This window comes from Leuciscus leuciscus, assembly GCF_965113295.1.
Source record: "Leuciscus leuciscus genome assembly, chromosome: 1".
Lineage (NCBI taxonomy): Eukaryota > Metazoa > Chordata > Actinopteri > Cypriniformes > Leuciscidae > Leuciscus > Leuciscus leuciscus.
Window position 1 is genome coordinate 37962297 of NC_138725.1, and position 19386 is coordinate 37981682.

At 38.2% G+C, this 19386-nt stretch overlaps 1 protein-coding gene across 4 annotated transcripts in view; it reads right to left on the reverse strand.

The window, feature by feature from the left end:
• LOC309506766 (uncharacterized protein) overlaps positions 1 to 18998 on the reverse strand; it is a 45951-nt gene extending 26953 nt beyond the window's left edge. For 3 of the 4 annotated variants that reach the window (XR_014208901.1, XM_082180726.1, XM_082180728.1), the window contains exon 1: positions 18664 to 18989. Coding sequence is in view for 2 of the 4 variants with exons in the window: in XM_082180726.1 (XP_082036852.1) it covers positions 18664 to 18742 (79 nt within the window). In the remaining 2 variants the exon portion in view is untranslated. Of the gene's footprint in view, positions 1 to 18663 lie in introns of all 4 variants that reach the window. The other variant, XM_082180727.1, reaches the window with a different exon arrangement.
• Positions 18999 to 19386: the final 388 nt, after the last annotated feature.

Sequence of the window (19386 nt, forward strand, 5' to 3'; positions counted from 1 at the left end):
CTAAATCAAACATTGCATCTTTCATCGAAATTAAATGACATTCATTTTTTTAAAGTGCATTCACTTTTAAAACAATTGTTGTTAGATAAAAATATAATTCATTTAAACTTAATAAATAGGGGGGAGGATAGGGGTCAAAGGACTTGGGGAAAATAAATGTTTTGAGGTGCATTTTGAACATGGGCAGGGATGGGGCAGAGCGGAAGTGGAGGGGTAGACTGTTCCAGTGTGGTGAGTGTGGGAGCATCGGCAGAGAAAGCCCTGTCCCCAAAAGTCTGCAACCTGGTGTGGGGGGTGTCCAGCAGGTCCTTGTCAAAGTGTAGGGGTTGAGGAGATCGGTAAGGTATTTTGGTGAGAGTCCATGGAGAGATTTGTAAGTGAGCAGAAGGATCTTGTAGATGATGCGTGACTTGACTGGCAACCAGTGGAGCTATTGGAGGATGGGAGTGATATGCTGCCAGGGCTTTGTGTGGGTTAGAACCCAGGCAGCAGAGTTCTGGACATACTGGAGTCTGCTAAGTGCCTTGGTGGGCAGTCCAGACAGGGCACCATTGCATTAATCCAGATGGGAGGTGATGAAGGCATGGATAAGGGTCTAAGCTGCTGAATGTGTGAGTGAAAGCCGGAGTCGTGAGATCTTTCTGAGGTGGTAGAAAGGCAGACTTGGTGATGTTGTTGATGTGGGACCAGAAGGAGAGAGTGGAGTCCAGGATGACGCCCAGGTAGCGCACCTCAGGAGATGAGCAAGTGGAACAGCCATCCACAACCAGGGCCAGGTCTCCAACTTTCCTGAGCAGTGGTGCAGGGGCCACCACCATGAGTTCTGTCTTATTACTGTTGAGTAGGTTTGTGGTCATCCATGATTTGAGTTTCTGGAGGCAGTTGACAAGTTGTATGGGTGGGAGCTGGGAGGAGGGTAGAGCTGCACGATTAATCGTTAAAAGATCGCAATCTCGATTCAACCCCCACGCGATCTGGATTTCTAATCCTGCATTTCTACGATTCTGCCAAAGATATTCAACAAGATAATGCGGGTGGAACGGATCGCACAAGATTCGGTTCGGCACGCATGTGATTCGCGGATTAAATGCTAAATTTAACCATCATAGAGTGAAAGTTCATAATTTGGAGGTGTATTGACTTGACAATTTACACATTCAAACAATTTTAATCGCGGAAGAAGAGCCGAAAACCGGGACTCGCGCGTTATATGTGCGCACAGCCACACGCACTCGAAGCGCCGTGAAAGAGAGGCGTGTTTCAGACAGCGCTCAAATGCAGAATTGCTTCCTCTTTCACGTTTCCTTGCCCTTGAACAGACACATAAACACAAAATTGTCAACATACCGGTCTAAATGAGCATCTCGACAAGTATTCTCTCTTTATGTCAGATGTGAACAGCTGAGAAAGAAATGGCTATTTGTCCGTTTTTTTCAGTCCGTGCAGTCGGTCTTAAAGTGACAGCACACACTTAATATTATGTATAGGCCTACTGTTTTCTGTGTCATTGATATAAATAAAACAAAATAAAGCTTTAACAAAGATTAAACTATATTCAATTTATACAGTGACAAATGGTGTTATTTTACATTTAGGCTTAATTATTCATTTATGTACCTGAATATACTGTTAGACTTTGTAAACTTTGTTATTTAGTATTCATGTTATGTAATTTGTGTATTTGTTCTTATTTTTTTACTGACTGTTCACTTGTTTTAAATAATGTGTGAACTTTATCAGTTAGGCTAGTAGTTTTTAATGTAGTAGCTATCGAAAAACTTCAACTGAGCTTTAAGTAATAAATGAAAAGCAAAGTTATTATAAACTTCTCAATTAAACTACAGTATGAGATGGTTAAAAACAAAACTGCTCAATCACAAAGTAACGTTACCAGCGGCCAGTCAAAACAAACGTCTATAAAAGCAACGCTATTCAACACAACACCATACCCAAAAATGTTGATAGTGTTTCTTGCTAAGAATCTTTAATAGGTCTAGCCTGACGTAATACCTTTGAATGTTGTCAATGTTTAATTGTCTTTTTTTATTTATTTAAATATTACATTCTTTTTGTTTACTGCATTTATTTAAATTTGACTGAAGCAAGCATTTTATGTCTTATTTTGTTTCTATCTTGTTTGGTAACCTAATGTTCAGGATTTGTAGATCTTTAAAATAATAAAGCTTTTCAGAATCGTGAGAAAATCGTGATCTTGATTCCAAGCAAAAAATAAATAAATACTTTTTTTTTTTTTTTTAAATCGCGATTCTCATTTTAGCCAGAATCGTGCAGCTCTAGAGGAGGGGTTTGTGCTGATATAAAGTTGAATGTCATTGGCATAACAGTGGAAGTTGAGTCCATGTTTACGGATAATATGACCTATGGGTAGTATGTAAACGGTGAACAGCAGAGGACCAAGCATAGAGCCCTGGGGCATGCCATGGTTTGCGGGTGCTGGATAAGAGTTGGAACCATTTAGGGTGATGAATTGTTTCCGGTTTGTGAGGTAGGACCGGAACCAGGACAGTGCTGTGCCCTTGAGGCTGATGAATTCAGAGAGGCGGTGGAGAAGGATGGTTTGGGAAACTGTATCAAAAACCACAGAAAGGTCAAGGAGGGTGAGGATTGTGATGAGGCCATTGTCAGCAGCAAGCAGGAGATCATTAGTGATTTTGATCAGCCACTGCTCTTTCCAGGATTTTGCTGAGGAAAAGGTAGGTTGGAGATCGGATGATAGTTGTTGGGGTCGTCTGGGTCTGAGCCTGGCTTTTTGAAAGTGGGGATGACTGCCGCCATTTTAAAGCTGGATGGTACCACACCAGAGTCAAGAGATGCATTTATGATGTTTTCCATTGGATGGCAGAGGATGGGAAGACAGGCATTGACCAGGGTGGTGGGCATTGGGTCAAGACTGCTGGTTGAAGTCTTGGCTGAGATGACCAGTTCAATTACTTGGTCGGCATCCAGTGGAGTAAAGGCGGATAGGCAGCACTGAGGTGATCGGGCAGCTGAGTGGTGAGAATCCTGTTGGGGCAGGGGGAGAGCCCAGGAGACTGGATCTGCTGGTGGATAGTGTCCACTTTCTGCTGGAAAAAAATCCAGGAACCTGGAGCAGAGGTCAGCTGCATCTGAGGGTTTAGCTGCATCAGGAGGGTGAAGACGACGGTTAATGGCGGGGAAGGTGGTTACTGATGAGTGTGGAGTAATACCTTGATTTTGCCTGAGAAAGGGCTTCTTTGTAGTTTATGATGTGTTCTTTAAAAGCTTCACGATGGACAGCGAGTCCGGATCTTCTGCATCGTCTCTCTCGAGCCTACATCCTATGGTCTTCATCCTGCGGAGCTAAGGGGTGAATCAAGGGGCAGGACGAGAGAAAGATATGTAACGCATGGTGAGAGGGGCTACAAAGTCGAGGCTGAGAGAGAGGTCACAGTTGTAGTGTTCCATCGTGCCATCAACTCTTTGGTAGGGGTGGTGGGTCGCTAGGGAGTAAGATAGCATGGAAGTACACACCCGTTTCATGTTCCTGAACGTGAATTGGCCGTTTGGTGCACTGCTTTGGGAGAGGCACAGAGACCAAGAATAGGATGGCATAGTGGTCAGAGACAGCCAGGTCAGTGCACTGCAGGTGAAAGGGGGTTATGCCAGCACAGCACACCAGATCCAGGGTATGCCCTTTGTCATGTGTGGGGTAAAATTGAAGCAGTCCAGCAGTGACTACGTTTACATGCAGCCAATATCCGGGTTATGGTCGGGTTAGGGTCACTATTTGGGTTTCTGAAACATTCGGAATAACGCGTTTACATGCGTGAGCAGAGAGAGTTACTCCTGTATACATGGAATTTACAATATCCCGATGTAAACGGCGACGCGCGGTTAGCGTCTGGACGTACGGACTTCCTCAAGACGCAATATGCGTCATTTCCGATTCTTTTTCCTGTATCCAAAGACAACAACAACAACAACAGCAGCAGCATGCGGATAATGAATAGTTCGGGGAAGATAGCGATCGCCTTTGTTTGCGCTTTCCTCCTCGCTCCAAAAGTGTGGTGCTGTGCTGCGTCTCGCCATGTTTACCTCTACTTCTTGTTTACTTCCGGTATACTGCACGCGGGTTTCTGTATGCGCCGTCCCTACTCAAAAGACCAAGATTCCTTGCGAATAGAACATGCGCAGAACACAAATCAATGTCCCTTTTGATGGGGATATTCCGATACGCGTTTACATGACCAAATATTCGGGTTAGAAAAGGGGTACCCCAGGGATAATATCCGGGTTTTTAAAAACCGGGATATGAGCATATCCGGGTTTTTGCCGGTGTTTACATGGCCGTGCGCGACCGGGTTATTGCTAATATCCCGGTTTTGAACGGGTTATTGGCTGCATGTAAACGTAGTCAGTGATAGAAAATCAACAGCATGAGAACAACTACTGGAATCCACATGAATGTTAAAATCATCAGTGAAGGCTGCAAGGCTTCTGGATAGCCATAACCTCGGGGAGTGGCATGTTTCAGAGTTATGAGCTCTTGTTCTGCCATGTCTCAGTAAGACATAAAAAATCCAGTGATTTTTCCTAAATTATGTCATGGATAAGGAGGGTGTTGTTATTTAATGAATGAATATTAAGAAACATGAATGATGTCCTGGTTAGTGCATTGTCAGGGGTGACAGTGTTGTCCACACAGACCAAGGATCGCAGATTTGAATGTGATGGGCGTGGTTTGCATGGGGGCATGGCACCAAACAGCTGGGACAGACAAAGTTTCGTGAGAGTAAACAAACTTATGACGGGCAGCCCTTTGGACATAGGGGGAACGAAGCAGGAGATGAAGAGATTGTATCACCTCAAGGCAACTCTGAGATGAACATGACAATCTGGGGCTCAGGTCAGGAAGCAGACAGACTGGCTAAACCGACCATCTGCTAGCTGTCTCACCTCAACAAGGTCAGATAAATCCCATCACATAGAGCCTCTTTCACCTAGATATCATCATATAGAGACTGTGTCTATTCCCTGAATTAGGACATACAAAAAACTTCCAAACCCATCTAAAGGTAAAAATTGAATTGATGTTCAACAAATAAACAACAGATATAATACAAATGAGAAAATGATTAAGCTTGGGTTGCTGAATATTAGATCCCTTATTAAAAAAAACACTTATTGTTAATGATATGATTACAGACTATAATCTAGATGTGCTGTGTTTGACAGAAACCTGGCTAAAACCAAACGATTACATTACTTTAAATGAGACCACCCGGCAAGATTACTGTTATAAACATGAGCCTCGTCTGAAAGGCAAAGGGGCAGGTGTTGCTGTAATTTATAGTAATATTTTTAGAATTACTAAGAAGTCTAGTTTCAAATATAATTATTTTAAAGTGTTGGTGCTTAATATAGCAATATATAGTGTAAATGATAAATCGCGTTTGAGATTTGTGCTGGCTACTGTATACAGGCCACCATACAGACTTTATCAAAATAATTTGCTGACTTTCTATCAGAGATAGTACTGGTTGCAGATAAAGTCATAATTGTTGGTGATTTTAATATACATGTTGATAACGAAAAAGATGCATTGGGATTGGCATTTAAAGACATTCTTAACTCTATTGGAGTTAGACAACATGTGTCAGGACCTACTCATTGTCATAATCATACCCTAGATCTAAAATTATCACACGGTATCAATGTTGATGCCGTTGAAATTCTGCAGCAGAGCGATGACATCTCAGATCATTATCTGGTCTTGTGTAAACTTCATTTAGCCAAGGCTGCAAAGCCGACTCCGTGTTACAAATATGTTAGACCTATCACTTCTGCCACTAAAGATTGCTTTATCAATAATCTTCCTGATCAGTTTCATCATCTCAGCATCCCAGATACCTTAGAACTCGATATTGCGACAAACTTTTAACTCTCTGTTTTCCAGCACTTTAGACACAGTTGCTCCGTTGTGCTTAAAGATGATCAAAGAAAAGTCCAACGCCGTAGTACAAGCACAATCGGGCCCTTAAGAGAGCAGCCAGAAAAATGGAGCGAAACTGGAAGAAAACAAAACTATAATAATAGTATATAATATAATAATATATTATTATACTATAATAATAATAATAATAATAATAATTCGTTACATTTATATAGCGCTTTTCTAGGAACTCGATTTAAAAACCGGATAGTTTATTACAGTTGAAAAATAATTTACGAGCACAGTGCGCGAGTGACGGGCTGTTCTCAATACACTGAACAACAGCGCGATCAAGTGAAGCATACCATTGATTTCACATGGAAAGCAAGCAAGAGGACGGGGCATGACGTAAAAGATGTAATGTGAACGGCGCGATGTGAAAATAACATGACGACGCGCTTAACTTTATTCAAAAGAGAGCGACGATTCGCAACCAATGAGCCAATCACTGAAATAGTGCAGGAATGTGCGGGACACAGTGCTAAAAATAAACGTGTGAGAGCGTGTTAATGGCTATATGTCATGTTATGGCTAGATATGATGACGCTACTGCAACACGCATCACGACAGATGAGCGATCTATTCATCAAGCCAACACGCAAACTGCCGCAAATGAAAGTGAAAGTAAGTCGTAGACGCTCAACTAACAATCATATTCATTAATAGTAAAGAAACAAAATGATATTAGGGCTACCAGGGCTGCTGTAGTTCTCTATCGCTGATTTTGAAATGAGCTTATGATCAATAAAATGCAGCTCATATCAGTTGCTTTTGGTGACGTGATCTCTGCATAGGCCTACATTAAATCTGCATATAGCGCGGGAATAGAAGATCCGATTTATATCAGTTTTGCGAAAACACACGTATGTGACTAGGTGTAAATGGAATCGTTTTGATCAGTAAAAACGCATGAAGTGACCAGGTGTAAACAGGCCCCTACACCATAAAAAAAGGTCAAGTAACACTTAATGAGCTAGATACACAACACAGTATGAAGTCTATAGTCATTATATCAAAAGACCAAGTGCAAGGAACTCCCACACACTATCAATACTTGCAAATGAGTATCAACATTTTATTAGCAACGTTTAGGTCTCACCAAAAGACCAAGTGCAGAAACTGAAGTTACGACCAAAACAGTCGACACTGAGGACAGGAAGACGACAAAAACTAATTTTTGAACTTAATGTAGGAAAAAAGCAAGCGGGCATTTGTTTTGTTTTTAGCACTTTATACTTTATTGAGGTGTTCATTATTTTTATATATTTTGAAGTAGGCTAAAAATAATAATTGCATAATTAAACAGGTAGTTCACCCAAAATAGAAAATTCTATCATTTATTACTCTCCATCATGTCGTTCCAAACCCATAAGACTTTCACTCATCTTCGGAACACAAACAAATAACTTTTTGATGAAATAGAGAGATTTCTTTCCCTCCATTGACAGCATACACAACTACCACTTTGATGCTTCGAAAAAGGTTCATAAAAAGATCATACAACTAATCCATATGAATTGAGCAGTTTAATTTTTTTTTAAAACGTTTTCAGTGTGCTCCTATATTTCTTTGTGTTCTATTTATTTATTTTTAATTTAGGAGCACATGTACTCCTTGGGAAAAAAGTTAGCGAAGAGCCCTGTGACCACAACATTCTTTTAAATAGACTCAAAAATTATGTTGGCATTAGTGGAATTGCATTAACATGGTTTAAATCATACTTATCTGACCGTTATCAGTTTGTAGCAGTAAATGAAGAGATGTCTCATCGATCACAAGTTCAGTGTGGCGTACCACAAGGCCCAGTACTAGGACCTTTGCTTTTCACTCTGTTAGGGCTGATTTTATTTAAAAATCGAGTTGGTAGGTCAAATCAATTCATATTTAAAAAAAAAAGATTTTTTCGATTTTTTTCTCCCCCTCTGCAGTATAGCGTACAATACATACATTTTGCATTCGCCAAATCTTCCTTCAGGGTTTCCGTAGCACACTCTCTGTGGCGCAGCCCTCTTCCCCTCCCCTCCCCCGAGGGCAGCTTATGCATACACAAACAACACGGCAGAAACTGCCGGCGAAAGAGAGCAGCTCCTTCCAAAAAAATGCTCTTCGAGTTCAGTCGCGTGGAGTTGGTTTGGATTTACGGCATCTGATGAGGAACAGACAACACCTCGATGCAAACTATGTCTTAAGGCTGTTGTTGTTGCTGGTAGCAGTACGACAAATCTGTTTCAGCATTTAAAGCGAAGACATGCGGCTGAGTGGGAGTAGTGTTGCCACCTTCGAAAAGAAAACCACTCTAGTGGCGTTAGCGCTAGCACCCCGTTTGCAAAGCAAACAACTCTTCAACAAAGCTTTTCAAACAGTGTACCGTATGAGAAAAGCGGGGCAAGGTGGAAAGCCATAACGGAGGCAATTACCCTCTACATAGCTACGGATATGCTGCCAGTTTGCTCTGTTGAGAAGAGAGGGTTTAACAACATGCTGAAAGTTTTGGACGCTCGATATACAGTACCTAGCCGCAAGTATTTCTCTGACGTTGCTCTTCCTCAGCTGTATAACAACACTCGGCAAAAGATAATAAGCGAGTTGAAGGGAATTGACTTTTACGCTGCCACTACTGACCTGTGGTCGAGCCGAACGATGCAGCCTTACATGTGTCTTACGGTTCATTATGTCAGCGAGAGCTGGGACATGCTGAGAGTCAGTCTCCAAACGTCATATTTCCCCCAGGACCATACGGGCCAAACTATTGCACTAGAGTTAAAGGATGCTATGAACTCCTTGGGCCTTTCAGAGGAGCGCATTACCTGTATGACGACCGACAGTGGCTCCAATGCAATCAGAGCTATGAAGGACAATAATTGGCCAAACCTCAAGTGCTTTGGACATCGACTGCACAATGCTGTCGGTAAGTTTGTGTGAAAATAAATTAGAAAGGTTTGTGTGATATAACAAAAAAGTTTAGTACTACTCACCTTTACTATAGAAGTTATTACTAGTTTTATAACCTAAATTACACTTAACTAAATTTGTTTTTGTTTTTTCTTTGTCAGTTTATATTGTTTTCAACTCAACATTGTTATATGTATTTCCCCTGACTATTTTAAAAGTCAGAGTAGATTTTTTTTGGTCAAAACTACTACTACACTGATTTATCTATTACCATTTAAGACTATGGTATGAATATGGCGTTACAATAAATATGGGAAAAATACATTTCTAAAGTAAAGAACCTAAACCTTTGTACCTAAGCTGTGTGTAGGGCATGTGCTAAAAAAAATGTACACTTACTGAAACTAAATATTGTTGTTGTTTTTTTCTTTATTACGGTGAATGGTGTGAAAGATGAAAGGATTGACCGTGCCATTGGAGTGTGCAAAAAGGCAGTTTCTGCCTTTTCATATAGTTGGAAAAAAAGACGGGACATGGCAGAGGTTCAGGCAGAGCTGGGTCTTCCTCCTCATCAACTACTTACAAGATGGGGTTCACGTCAAAAAATGATTGAGCGATTTCTTGAACAAGAGAGAGCCATCGTCCGTGTTCTGGGTGCTGACAAGAAAACCCGCCATCTTGTTCCTACGTGGCAAGATCTTGAGGTTTTAGATGCCACAAATAAAGCTGTCAAACCACTTCAGGACTTTACTGACGCGCTGTCCGGAGAATCTTATGTAAGCGTTTCATACATTAAACCTGTGCTGCATCTGTTCAAAACAAGTCTCCTTCAGCGAGAGGAAAAAGATGTAGATCTCACTGCTACAATAAAAATAAATATTATGTGCTACCTTGAACAGAAATACAGTGACCCTGAGAATGACGAGCTCCTGGACATGGCTTCACTAATGGATCCACGTTTCCGTACCACCTACATTACCCCGGACAAGTTGGACATTATTAAGAAAAGAGCTGTCACTGAGCTCTCTGCCCTCTGCTCAGAGGAAGAAGGTCCTGCTGTGCAAATGTGCCAAGAAGAACAGAGCCCACCACCTAAGAAAAAAAACTTTAGCTGCCTTCTTTAAGAAAGCAGCACCTGCATCACTGCACTCAAAAAAAAATTTGTCTAAAAATAAGATTTATGTATTTGAATTGCATAACAAATTTCCATGCATTTGGATTACATAGTTTTAACATAAACCAATCAATAATCTGAATGTGATTCATATTTTTAAGTCATATCTAAATGAAACAGATAAGATTTATGTAATTGTATTAATAAACTGAATGTGATTTATATTTGTCAGTCGTATGTAAATGAAACAGGTAAGATTTATGTAATAGTACACAGAAAAACGCCCATGTTAAATCAACACTGCTCAGTGTTCATATGTGTGCACACTACAGAGGTAAAGCGGTGTTGAAGTTAATGAGATAATTAACTGATGATTGAGCATTAATTATGAACACCTGCTGTTAACAAGCAGAATCACTGAAGGAAAGAGAAACACAAGAACTACAACTGACTTCAGCCACAGCCTTAGATGAAATCAACTGAAGAGAAAAGAAGACATTAAATCTGTGAAGATCTCAGCAGAGGATTAAACAACTCCACAAACAGCATTACCAGCTTCACTTATTACTAACCAGACTGACTTTATTTCATTTCCGTTTGAATGAAATCAATAGTTATATTTTAAAGTCACCATGATGGTGGTTAGCGTTTGCTTTAGTTTGACTCTTGACTCTGTAATGTAATTTTTTCCTGGTTGCTATAATTATGTGTCTATAAAACACATTTGTTGCAGCGAAAAAGCCAAGAGAACATGAGGTCAGTTGATGTGTGTTGAAGGTGTAATCATCATATTGTGGCCTGAATCACTTATCTTTTTCATTGTCTAATGCTTTGATTATTGGGGTTATGTGATTTTGTTTTAATTATTATAGTAGCTGTGTGACCTGACAGCATTAGATCCAACAGTTAATCAAATAATATAAAGAATTTTAAAAACATTTAGTGCATTAAACTTTCTACATTATTACTTGGACATCAAGAATCAGTGTATGACTCTCAACAATGGTGACAATCAATGAAATGCTTCATGCTGCAGTGCATGCTGGGTACAACCAATCAAAACTCACCCATATCTCCCAGCATGCATTGCGGCATTAATAAATTATGCATCAGGATTTTTGTAGCTTTTGTCACCATTGTTGAGATTCATATGCTGTTTCTTGATGTCTGTGTGAGTTTAAGTATTGCCATAGATGAAAGGTTTTTGTGCACTAACTATAAAAAAAAAAGTATATTGTTTGATAGATTTCATGCTGTAAAATCAAATGGCTTCTGTTATGGATAAAAAAAAACAAAAAAAAAACACAAGTCCTATATAATCAAAGCATTAGACACTGAACAAGATCAGCGAATCAGGCAATTACATGATGATGACTTTGTCATCATCATCAATAAACAGCCAACATCACCTGATCTCTTTTTCTCTTGGCTTTTTTGCTGCAACAAACATGTTTTATAAACACATAATTATAGCAGCCAGAGAATTTTTATATTAAAGAGTCAAGGGTCAAGAGTCCAACTAAAGCAAACGCTAACCACCATCATGGTGACTTTAAAATACACCTATTGTTTTCATTCAAACGGAAATGAAATAAAGTCAGTCTGGTTAGTAATAAGTGAAGCTGGTAATGCTGTTTGTGGAGTTGTTTAATCCTCCTCTGCTGAGATCTTCACAGATTTAATGTCTTCTTTTCTCTTCAGTTGATGTCAATCTAAGGCTGTGGCTGAAGTCAGTTCTTGTGTTTCTCTTTCCTTCAGTGATTCTGCTTGTTAACAGCAGGTGTTCATAATTAATGCTAAATCATCACTTAATTATCTCATTAACTTCAACACCGCTTTAACTCTGTAGTGTGCACACATATGAACACTGAGCAGTGTTAATTTAACATGGGCGTTTTTCTGTGTACTATTACATAAATCTTACCTGTTTCATTTACATACGACTGACAAATATAAATCACATTCAGTTTATTAATACAATTACATAAATCTTATCTGTTTCATTTAGATATGACTTAAAAATATGAATCACATTCAGATTATTGATTGGTTTATGTTAAAACTATGTAATCCAAATGCATGGAAATTTGTTATGCAATTCAAATACATAAATCTTATTTTTAGACAAAATTTTTTTTTTGAGTGTGTCCCACCAGTCAGTAAAGGACAAAATCAAAGCAGAGCTCACCACCTACTTATTGGGTCCTGAGGTGGATCCTGACACTGACCCACTTGAGTGGTGGAAGCAGCATCAGCCCAACTTCACAAGACTCAGTCATCTGGCAAGAAAATACCTGGCCATTCCAGCAACTAGCGCCCCATCGGAGAGGGTCTTTAGTGTGGGTGGGGGGTATTGTCACCTGTCACCGAGCTTGCCTCAAGCCTGCTGTTGTTGAGAGGCTCATTTTCCTTGCAAAGAATGTTTAAAATGCAATTACATTTTTTATGGCGAATGGTGTTACTGTTTACATGTTCAATTCAACTAAGAGTTACCTCAGGATTTTTTGTTTTTTATTAGCTCAATCCAAATACAGTATAAATAATTTGGATGTTTAACAATCTTTGTTGCACACTGCACTGTGACTTTTCAGTTAGAGAAAGGGTTTGCCTTTGCAATTTTATGTTGATGCACTTTAATTAAATACAATAAATATATATTTTTAAAATATATTTACAGTTTGCAATTATTTTGTTTTAAATGGGGGGCAACAAAAAAAAAAAAAAAAAAAACGAATGGAAACGTAAATCGAGTTTAAAAAAAAACAAAAAACAAAAACAAAAAAAAAACGCCCAGCTCTACATGCTACCCTTGCCGTTCAACAGAGGCCACAAGATATCAATTCGAATCGATTCTCGATTTTCTATTCGAATCAATTATATACTGATTTCAATTATTCTATTTTCAATGGCCCCACCACAAAGAAAGTAATAAATGAATAAAATAGTTTTTAGTTTTTTTTTACCCATGTATCCTTGTATTGTAATAAATAAGGTTATGACACCCCTAATGCAATTTCACACCAAAGAAATGCAATGGATCAAGCAGTGTGGGAGGCACCATTCACAACTAAATGTCGACAGGATTAACAAAAACAAAAAATAATCAAGGAACTTTGCTGCCGTACCATGGGTGCAGCAGGCGCAATGATATTACGCAGTGCCTGAAAATAGGCTAACTTCCGTCAACATAACCAACGTGACAACCTGCTTGCACAGGGAGCGTGCCTTGTAACCATGGAGATATTTGTGAGAGACGATTCAGAAGAAATTTACTTGTGCAGATCCTGAACCGTATCTTCACAAACTTAGTGCTGGTCATGTTGGAAGTTACCTAGCTGGGGACTATTTTCAGGCGCTGCGTGTTATCATTGTGCCTGCTGCACCCATGGTACGGCAGCAAAGTTCCTTGATTATTACACAGGAATGCCATATCGGCCTAGAAAATCACAACTTTTAATTTTTTGTACACAATGTAACTAAAATAACTAAAGTCCAGTTTTAAATAGGAAAAATATTGAAACTCTTTGGTCATTGTTTTGAGAGAGATGCTAACCGTCTAATCAGATTCAATAATCTATGCTAAGCTATGCTAAAAGTGCTACCGCCAGACCCGGAGATCAGCTGAATGGATCCGAAAATTGTAAAACTCAACTGTTTAACCCTAGGTGATTTGGAAAATGAGCCTATACCCAAAAAAGTGGAATGTTCCTTTAACAATAGCTGTAGGTTTGGAGTGACCTGGATGGGTGTGAGACTGCCGGCCTGAAATTGTGTCCCAGAGTGGCATTAAATTATTTGTGAATATTAGGGCTGTAATCAACCAAAGAAAATCTTGGTCGACTAAAGTCCTGAAATTTTAGACTAAAAATCGACTAAAAATTACGTAAGGAAAAAACAAAACTTTAAATTAATTAGCTGCGCACTGTGCGCCTTGTTGTCCGTCTAAATGAATTATAAATAAACATAAAAAACTCGTATTTGCAGTATATTAAATCGTTTTTGACCTAATTATTTTGCACTGAAATGAGTCTGACACACGAGTCTGTCGGCTCTGACAGCGTTGCATCACGTGCACCTGCGCAATATCATAGCCTATGATTTCCGAAAATAGTACTATGTTGTCAACTAGTGATATCATCACAAGAACTTTTGAGGAATATGTAACATAATTTAGACAATTGTTTTTGTCATATGTATTATAACTGACAGACACTATCATTTCAGCCGCTCTGTGCAGCTCGCGAACATAGGAGCTCAGCTTCGTGGCTGAGACACGAATAGACTATTAACTTAAAGCTTTTACTCTTAAACACAAAAGGCACGTCCACTTTAATAAAAACATAATATTTATTAAACAAACCAGATCAAGTAATAATATTCAGCAAACCTTCTAGTAGCCTACTTTCTTCAATCTGTCTCTTCTCCAGTGGGTTGGGCTAATCCAAAAGAAGTGAAAACAAGGGGGGTGTTCTGAAGACAGACTGTTACCTGTGAAACAGCGGTGCTCTGAAAACACCCCCATTAGCAATTAATGCTTTCCACCTGATGAAATGAACGCGACAAAAAAAAATCGACCAATCGGAATTTTGGTCGAGCCAGAACGTATCGACCAAATAATCGACTGGGAGATTACAGCCCTAGTGAATATTTGTAAATATTTCTGGCTTGAAACAGCAGTAAAATTGACAGTGTGCAGTTCAATAAAGCTGAAATAAAATAGTTTTAAAAAATGTAAATAAAGAACAATTAGAAATGTTGCCTTGGCAATAAATAAGCATATTCTTTTCTGGGGGTTTTCCTGACGATCATTAACTGTTAATCGACAAGATTATGTTAAACTAGAATTAGCAGAATTTAGCAGTCAAAACTGATTCATCGTTGATTCAAACCTTTTTCAACAAGAAAAGGGACAAGTAGAGTGCATGCAGTCTGGACGGTGTAAAAGTTGCAGATGTCTGGTTAGGCTAGTGTGCACATGACCATGGACAGGAGTCGTCCCATATTCGATTTCAATTCAAGTCATTCAACTCTGCTCTCCTCTCAGAGTTATATTCACCGAGTCTTCTCCCACCACATGTGTATGTTTTTTAGGGCTGCAACAAACGATTATTTTGAAAGTCGATTAAACTAACGATTATTAGAACGATTAATCGACTAATCATCGATTATTTTGCCGACTTATCAGTAAGTTTGTAACGTTTATTCAGCTTTTTCAATTAGTTAAAATACTGAGTTATGCATATTCTAACTATAATATATAAAAAAAAGAAAATCACTTCAGCTTTTGAAATGGTTGTTTTAATGAACTTTGAGCCAAACAGGTCATTCTCTTTAAGTTCCCAGATTTCTGTCCAACTCAAATCACACACAAATGCTCTCTAAGCATTGGTTAAATATTCTGTTCTCTTTCAATAGAAAAAAATAAACAAAAATTAATCAGCTGCACTACAGAAAAACTTAATCTGCAAACAATTATTATAAGAATAAAAAATAAATAAATTGACAATTGAGACACTCTCATTCACCTTTTAATTTACAGTATGAAAAAGAAACTGACATGATATTCTTCATAACATCTCCTTTTTTAAGTCTTCATGAATATGGAACAAAATAAAGGCAAGTGATAAGCCTGTTATACCTAACGTTAATAGTGTTACAATAATAAAAACAGCCCTGACTCCTAAGCTCGATCAAGCTTTATTCTATGCAAAAATAAATCATCATATTACTGTAATTATATTATTATTGTTAATATTGTTGCTATTATTAGTAGTATTGCATTGTCTAATAAAGAGATTTACTGCTAGTTATTTAGCTCCAGCTGGAGAACATTCACCTCTCACCGGCTCATCTTGTTTCCTCTTTAAGTGCTTTAACATGCATGTTGTGCTCCCGTGAAAAGCAAGTTACGCCTAGCATGTATTGCACACGACAGCATTCTTGGTTTGAAGTTTTGTGAAACTTTACACACCTTGCTAGTTCGGATTCGTTTGCACTCCGTCAGGTCATAATTTGCGCTGTGTTTTCTTCTACCGCAATAGCATTTGTAACATTACTCTCTAGCGCTACAGCGCCGTAGCGGTCAAATCGCGATATTGCAGGCCCTTACATTAGGTCACGTGAGCTCAAACGACTACTCGACAACAAGATATTTTGTCGACAATGTTTAATTGTCGACGTTGTCGACAACGTCGACTAATCGTTTCAGCCCTAATGTTTTTAGAGTTGCTCACTATCTTACGCTTTACTGTATTTTTGTTTTACATGGGGTTAGTTTTACATGCACAAATATAGCACAATTTTTTTCTTTCGTTTTGTTAATTAGTTAGCCTAATTATTTCATATTCTGCATAGGACTATTTATTACCTATATGACCATTTATTACCTATATGACCAGTGCCCTACTGTGTTATGTCAAGCACATTTTTGCGCATGTGAAAGATGACGTTTTAAGTGAATATTGGAAGACAAGTGAAGTGCACAGCTCAGTTTAGGGCTGGGCGATAAAACGATAACGATAATTATCGCGATTTAATTTTTCTCGATAAAACGATATCAAGAGTTCGATAAATGTTCGATAATGTTTATGCGTCAAAGGAGGAACGAAACTCATTTGAACCGCGCGCCACACGGACCATTTATCCGCTCGGCTCAAAGTCCAAACTGCAGCGCAGCGCGAGCTCACTAGAGTAGCATTTACTCTGATCGCTCTCGGTCACGAGATCCAGTGAGAAGCGCTTGAATTCAGCGAAGAACACAATGTCTCTGTGATTTAAACCAGTTTAAAGGCAGATGAAACAGCGCTGACAAACTGGAGAAACACTGTGCGCAACAATACAGTCTGAAGGCTTTTCCGTCTACAAATTCCCATCATTTACCATGGATTTACTGTAACGTTAGCCTAGTAATATTAACTGCACCATGAAATGTGGGATATACATATTGAATTGTATTAAATTATTAATATAGACAATTTATTAAAGGACTAATGGAATATAATTACAGTATTTAATAATGTATTTAAGGCTACTGTTTTTCATACAAATACCATAGAAACCATAAAGTTATATTTTGCCATGATAGTAAGGTGCTGTAGGCTATGTCTGGTTTTATCTGTTGTTATGATCTAAATGCATGATACTGGATGACCAATGGTTTATTTTAATAAAACTCAAACAGTCAGAATATTACATTTTACCAAATAAAATGAGCACATGCAGAAACTAAGAAATTAATTTTTCTATTAAGATATTTATTTTGTTAAGGAAGAATGACAAATGTTTGAATGTTCTACCTCAGATTTGTGAAATGTTCACCTGTTTGGCAAGTGTTTGTCATGATATGTTCTGACAATAACGAGTAGTTTAAAATCACAATTAATGCTCTGGTTTCTACCACTTTCACTTAGGAGCAAAAATTTGCCTTTTAAACTTGAAAGAAATAAAGATTTGACATTTATCGTGATAATTATCAATATCGTATCGACGGATATAAAAAAAATTATTGTGGTAATTTTTTTTGGCCATATCACCCAGCCCTAGCTCAGTTTACATAATAAATAACAGTTTTGCTTCCAAATACATCGGGACTATAGACATTTTTGGATTTGTGCTGAATGAGAGGTAGGGTACGTGAGCCCAATGCTGGTTTCTGTTTCAGTTTCGCTTGAATGATTCTGTGCGCACAGTGCGATCTGTGTGAGTGACTGTCTCAATGTCTTTGAGTGAGCTACTGTGAAGGAAGTACATTACTTTAGCTTCTAACTTTTTAATACATTTTCTTTCATGAGAGTTTCTTAGAGTGTGTGTTAATTTGTGCAATGATAACAGCAATGTAAATATGATTTTATAAATATAGTAGACATTAGTACATTGCAACAAATGAATTAGAATGAGTACATTAATGTTTATGTTCTTAAAGAACAATAAGAAAACCTGGTCTTGGTGCAGGTTTTAGTGCAGATCTGTATCATGATATATCTTATTGTTGTGGCCTCTGTATCAGGATGACTTTGTTGTTGATACACAGCCCTATGTATACTACGTTTTTATTTGAGGGTACAAATATAAATAATATAATAATAATTTACTTTCATTCGTTGAGTTTTTATTTAAGTGGAAAACCGCAGGAAACCTGTATAAAACCCACAATGGGTCTTTTTATGCTTTTTAATTTTTTCAAATTTAGTCAGTCTGTAATGTTGCTGTTTGAGCATAAAACAGATAGCTGCAATGTTAAAAGTCCACTTCAAATGGAGATATTGTATTTAACAATTTAACAACCTTTTCAAGAACTAAAACGAACGGCTCGTTTGGACTACAACGCGATTTTTCTGAGCTTTATGAAGTCATGATATTCCCTTTAAATAATCCGCGCCTACGGAATAAGCAAAAGAGAATTCGATTACTGTTTGGATTAGCATATTTGTGTAAAAACGTCGTATCTAAAGTGTGTAATAAAAACAAAAATCAATAAATGAAATTAAATCTGCTAAATGAATAAATGTAAATGTAAAAAAAAAAATACCCAGAAATGTCCTGTGAAAGACGTGCTTGCATTGTCCGTGAATCATGGCTTGAAAACATATTCGTACACCCCCCAACAAAAAAAAAACAATCAAAAAAACCTTTGTAAAAGGGTATATGTGACCTCTTTAAAGATGAATGAAGAATAGACACCAACCTCCCTGTTCCTCGTGTTTTATTCTCCAGGGTTCTGGTTCACTCATGTCCTCCTCACTCTCCTCTTTAACAAACACCATCTTCACAGCAGCAGATCTCAGTTCAGTTGATACTCCTTCAGATATTCCTGCTTGCCTCAAAATTTAGTCACGTCTATTTGGATAGAGATATTAGGCTACAGGCATTTATTGACCTGTTTAAAAAATAAATATTTCTATTCTATCTTTGTAACAGTTTGTATTAAGCCAGTAACGTTACCACAACACAAAACCGTACGTAGCCTACTCTGCCACGACATAACACCAGATATCAAGCTGAAAACGAATCTCCTTCCTCTGATGTTTAATGGTGGTATAAACAAATGAATGTGCTTTACCGCCACCCACTGGACTGGAGAGTGAAGCGTCGAGAGAAGGTCAGAAGGAAAAAAAATAGTAGGAAGTTCGGATCATTTTACTGACTCGGATCTTTGAGTCTCGTTCAGCAAAATGAACGAATCTTTTTTCGAGTCATTTCGTTCATTTCAGCATAATATAATTAAAATGGCATGTTAAATATCCCAACACATCTAGTAGCCTACTTACGAAAATGTTGATTACATTTGTAAAAAGAATAAAAATAAACTATAGGGTAATGCAGCCAAAGCCAAATTATAAGAAACCGAAATGTTTTATTAATTGATTAGTTGTTGGGTCTTAAATTCAGGCTATTTCAGTCTGACTCT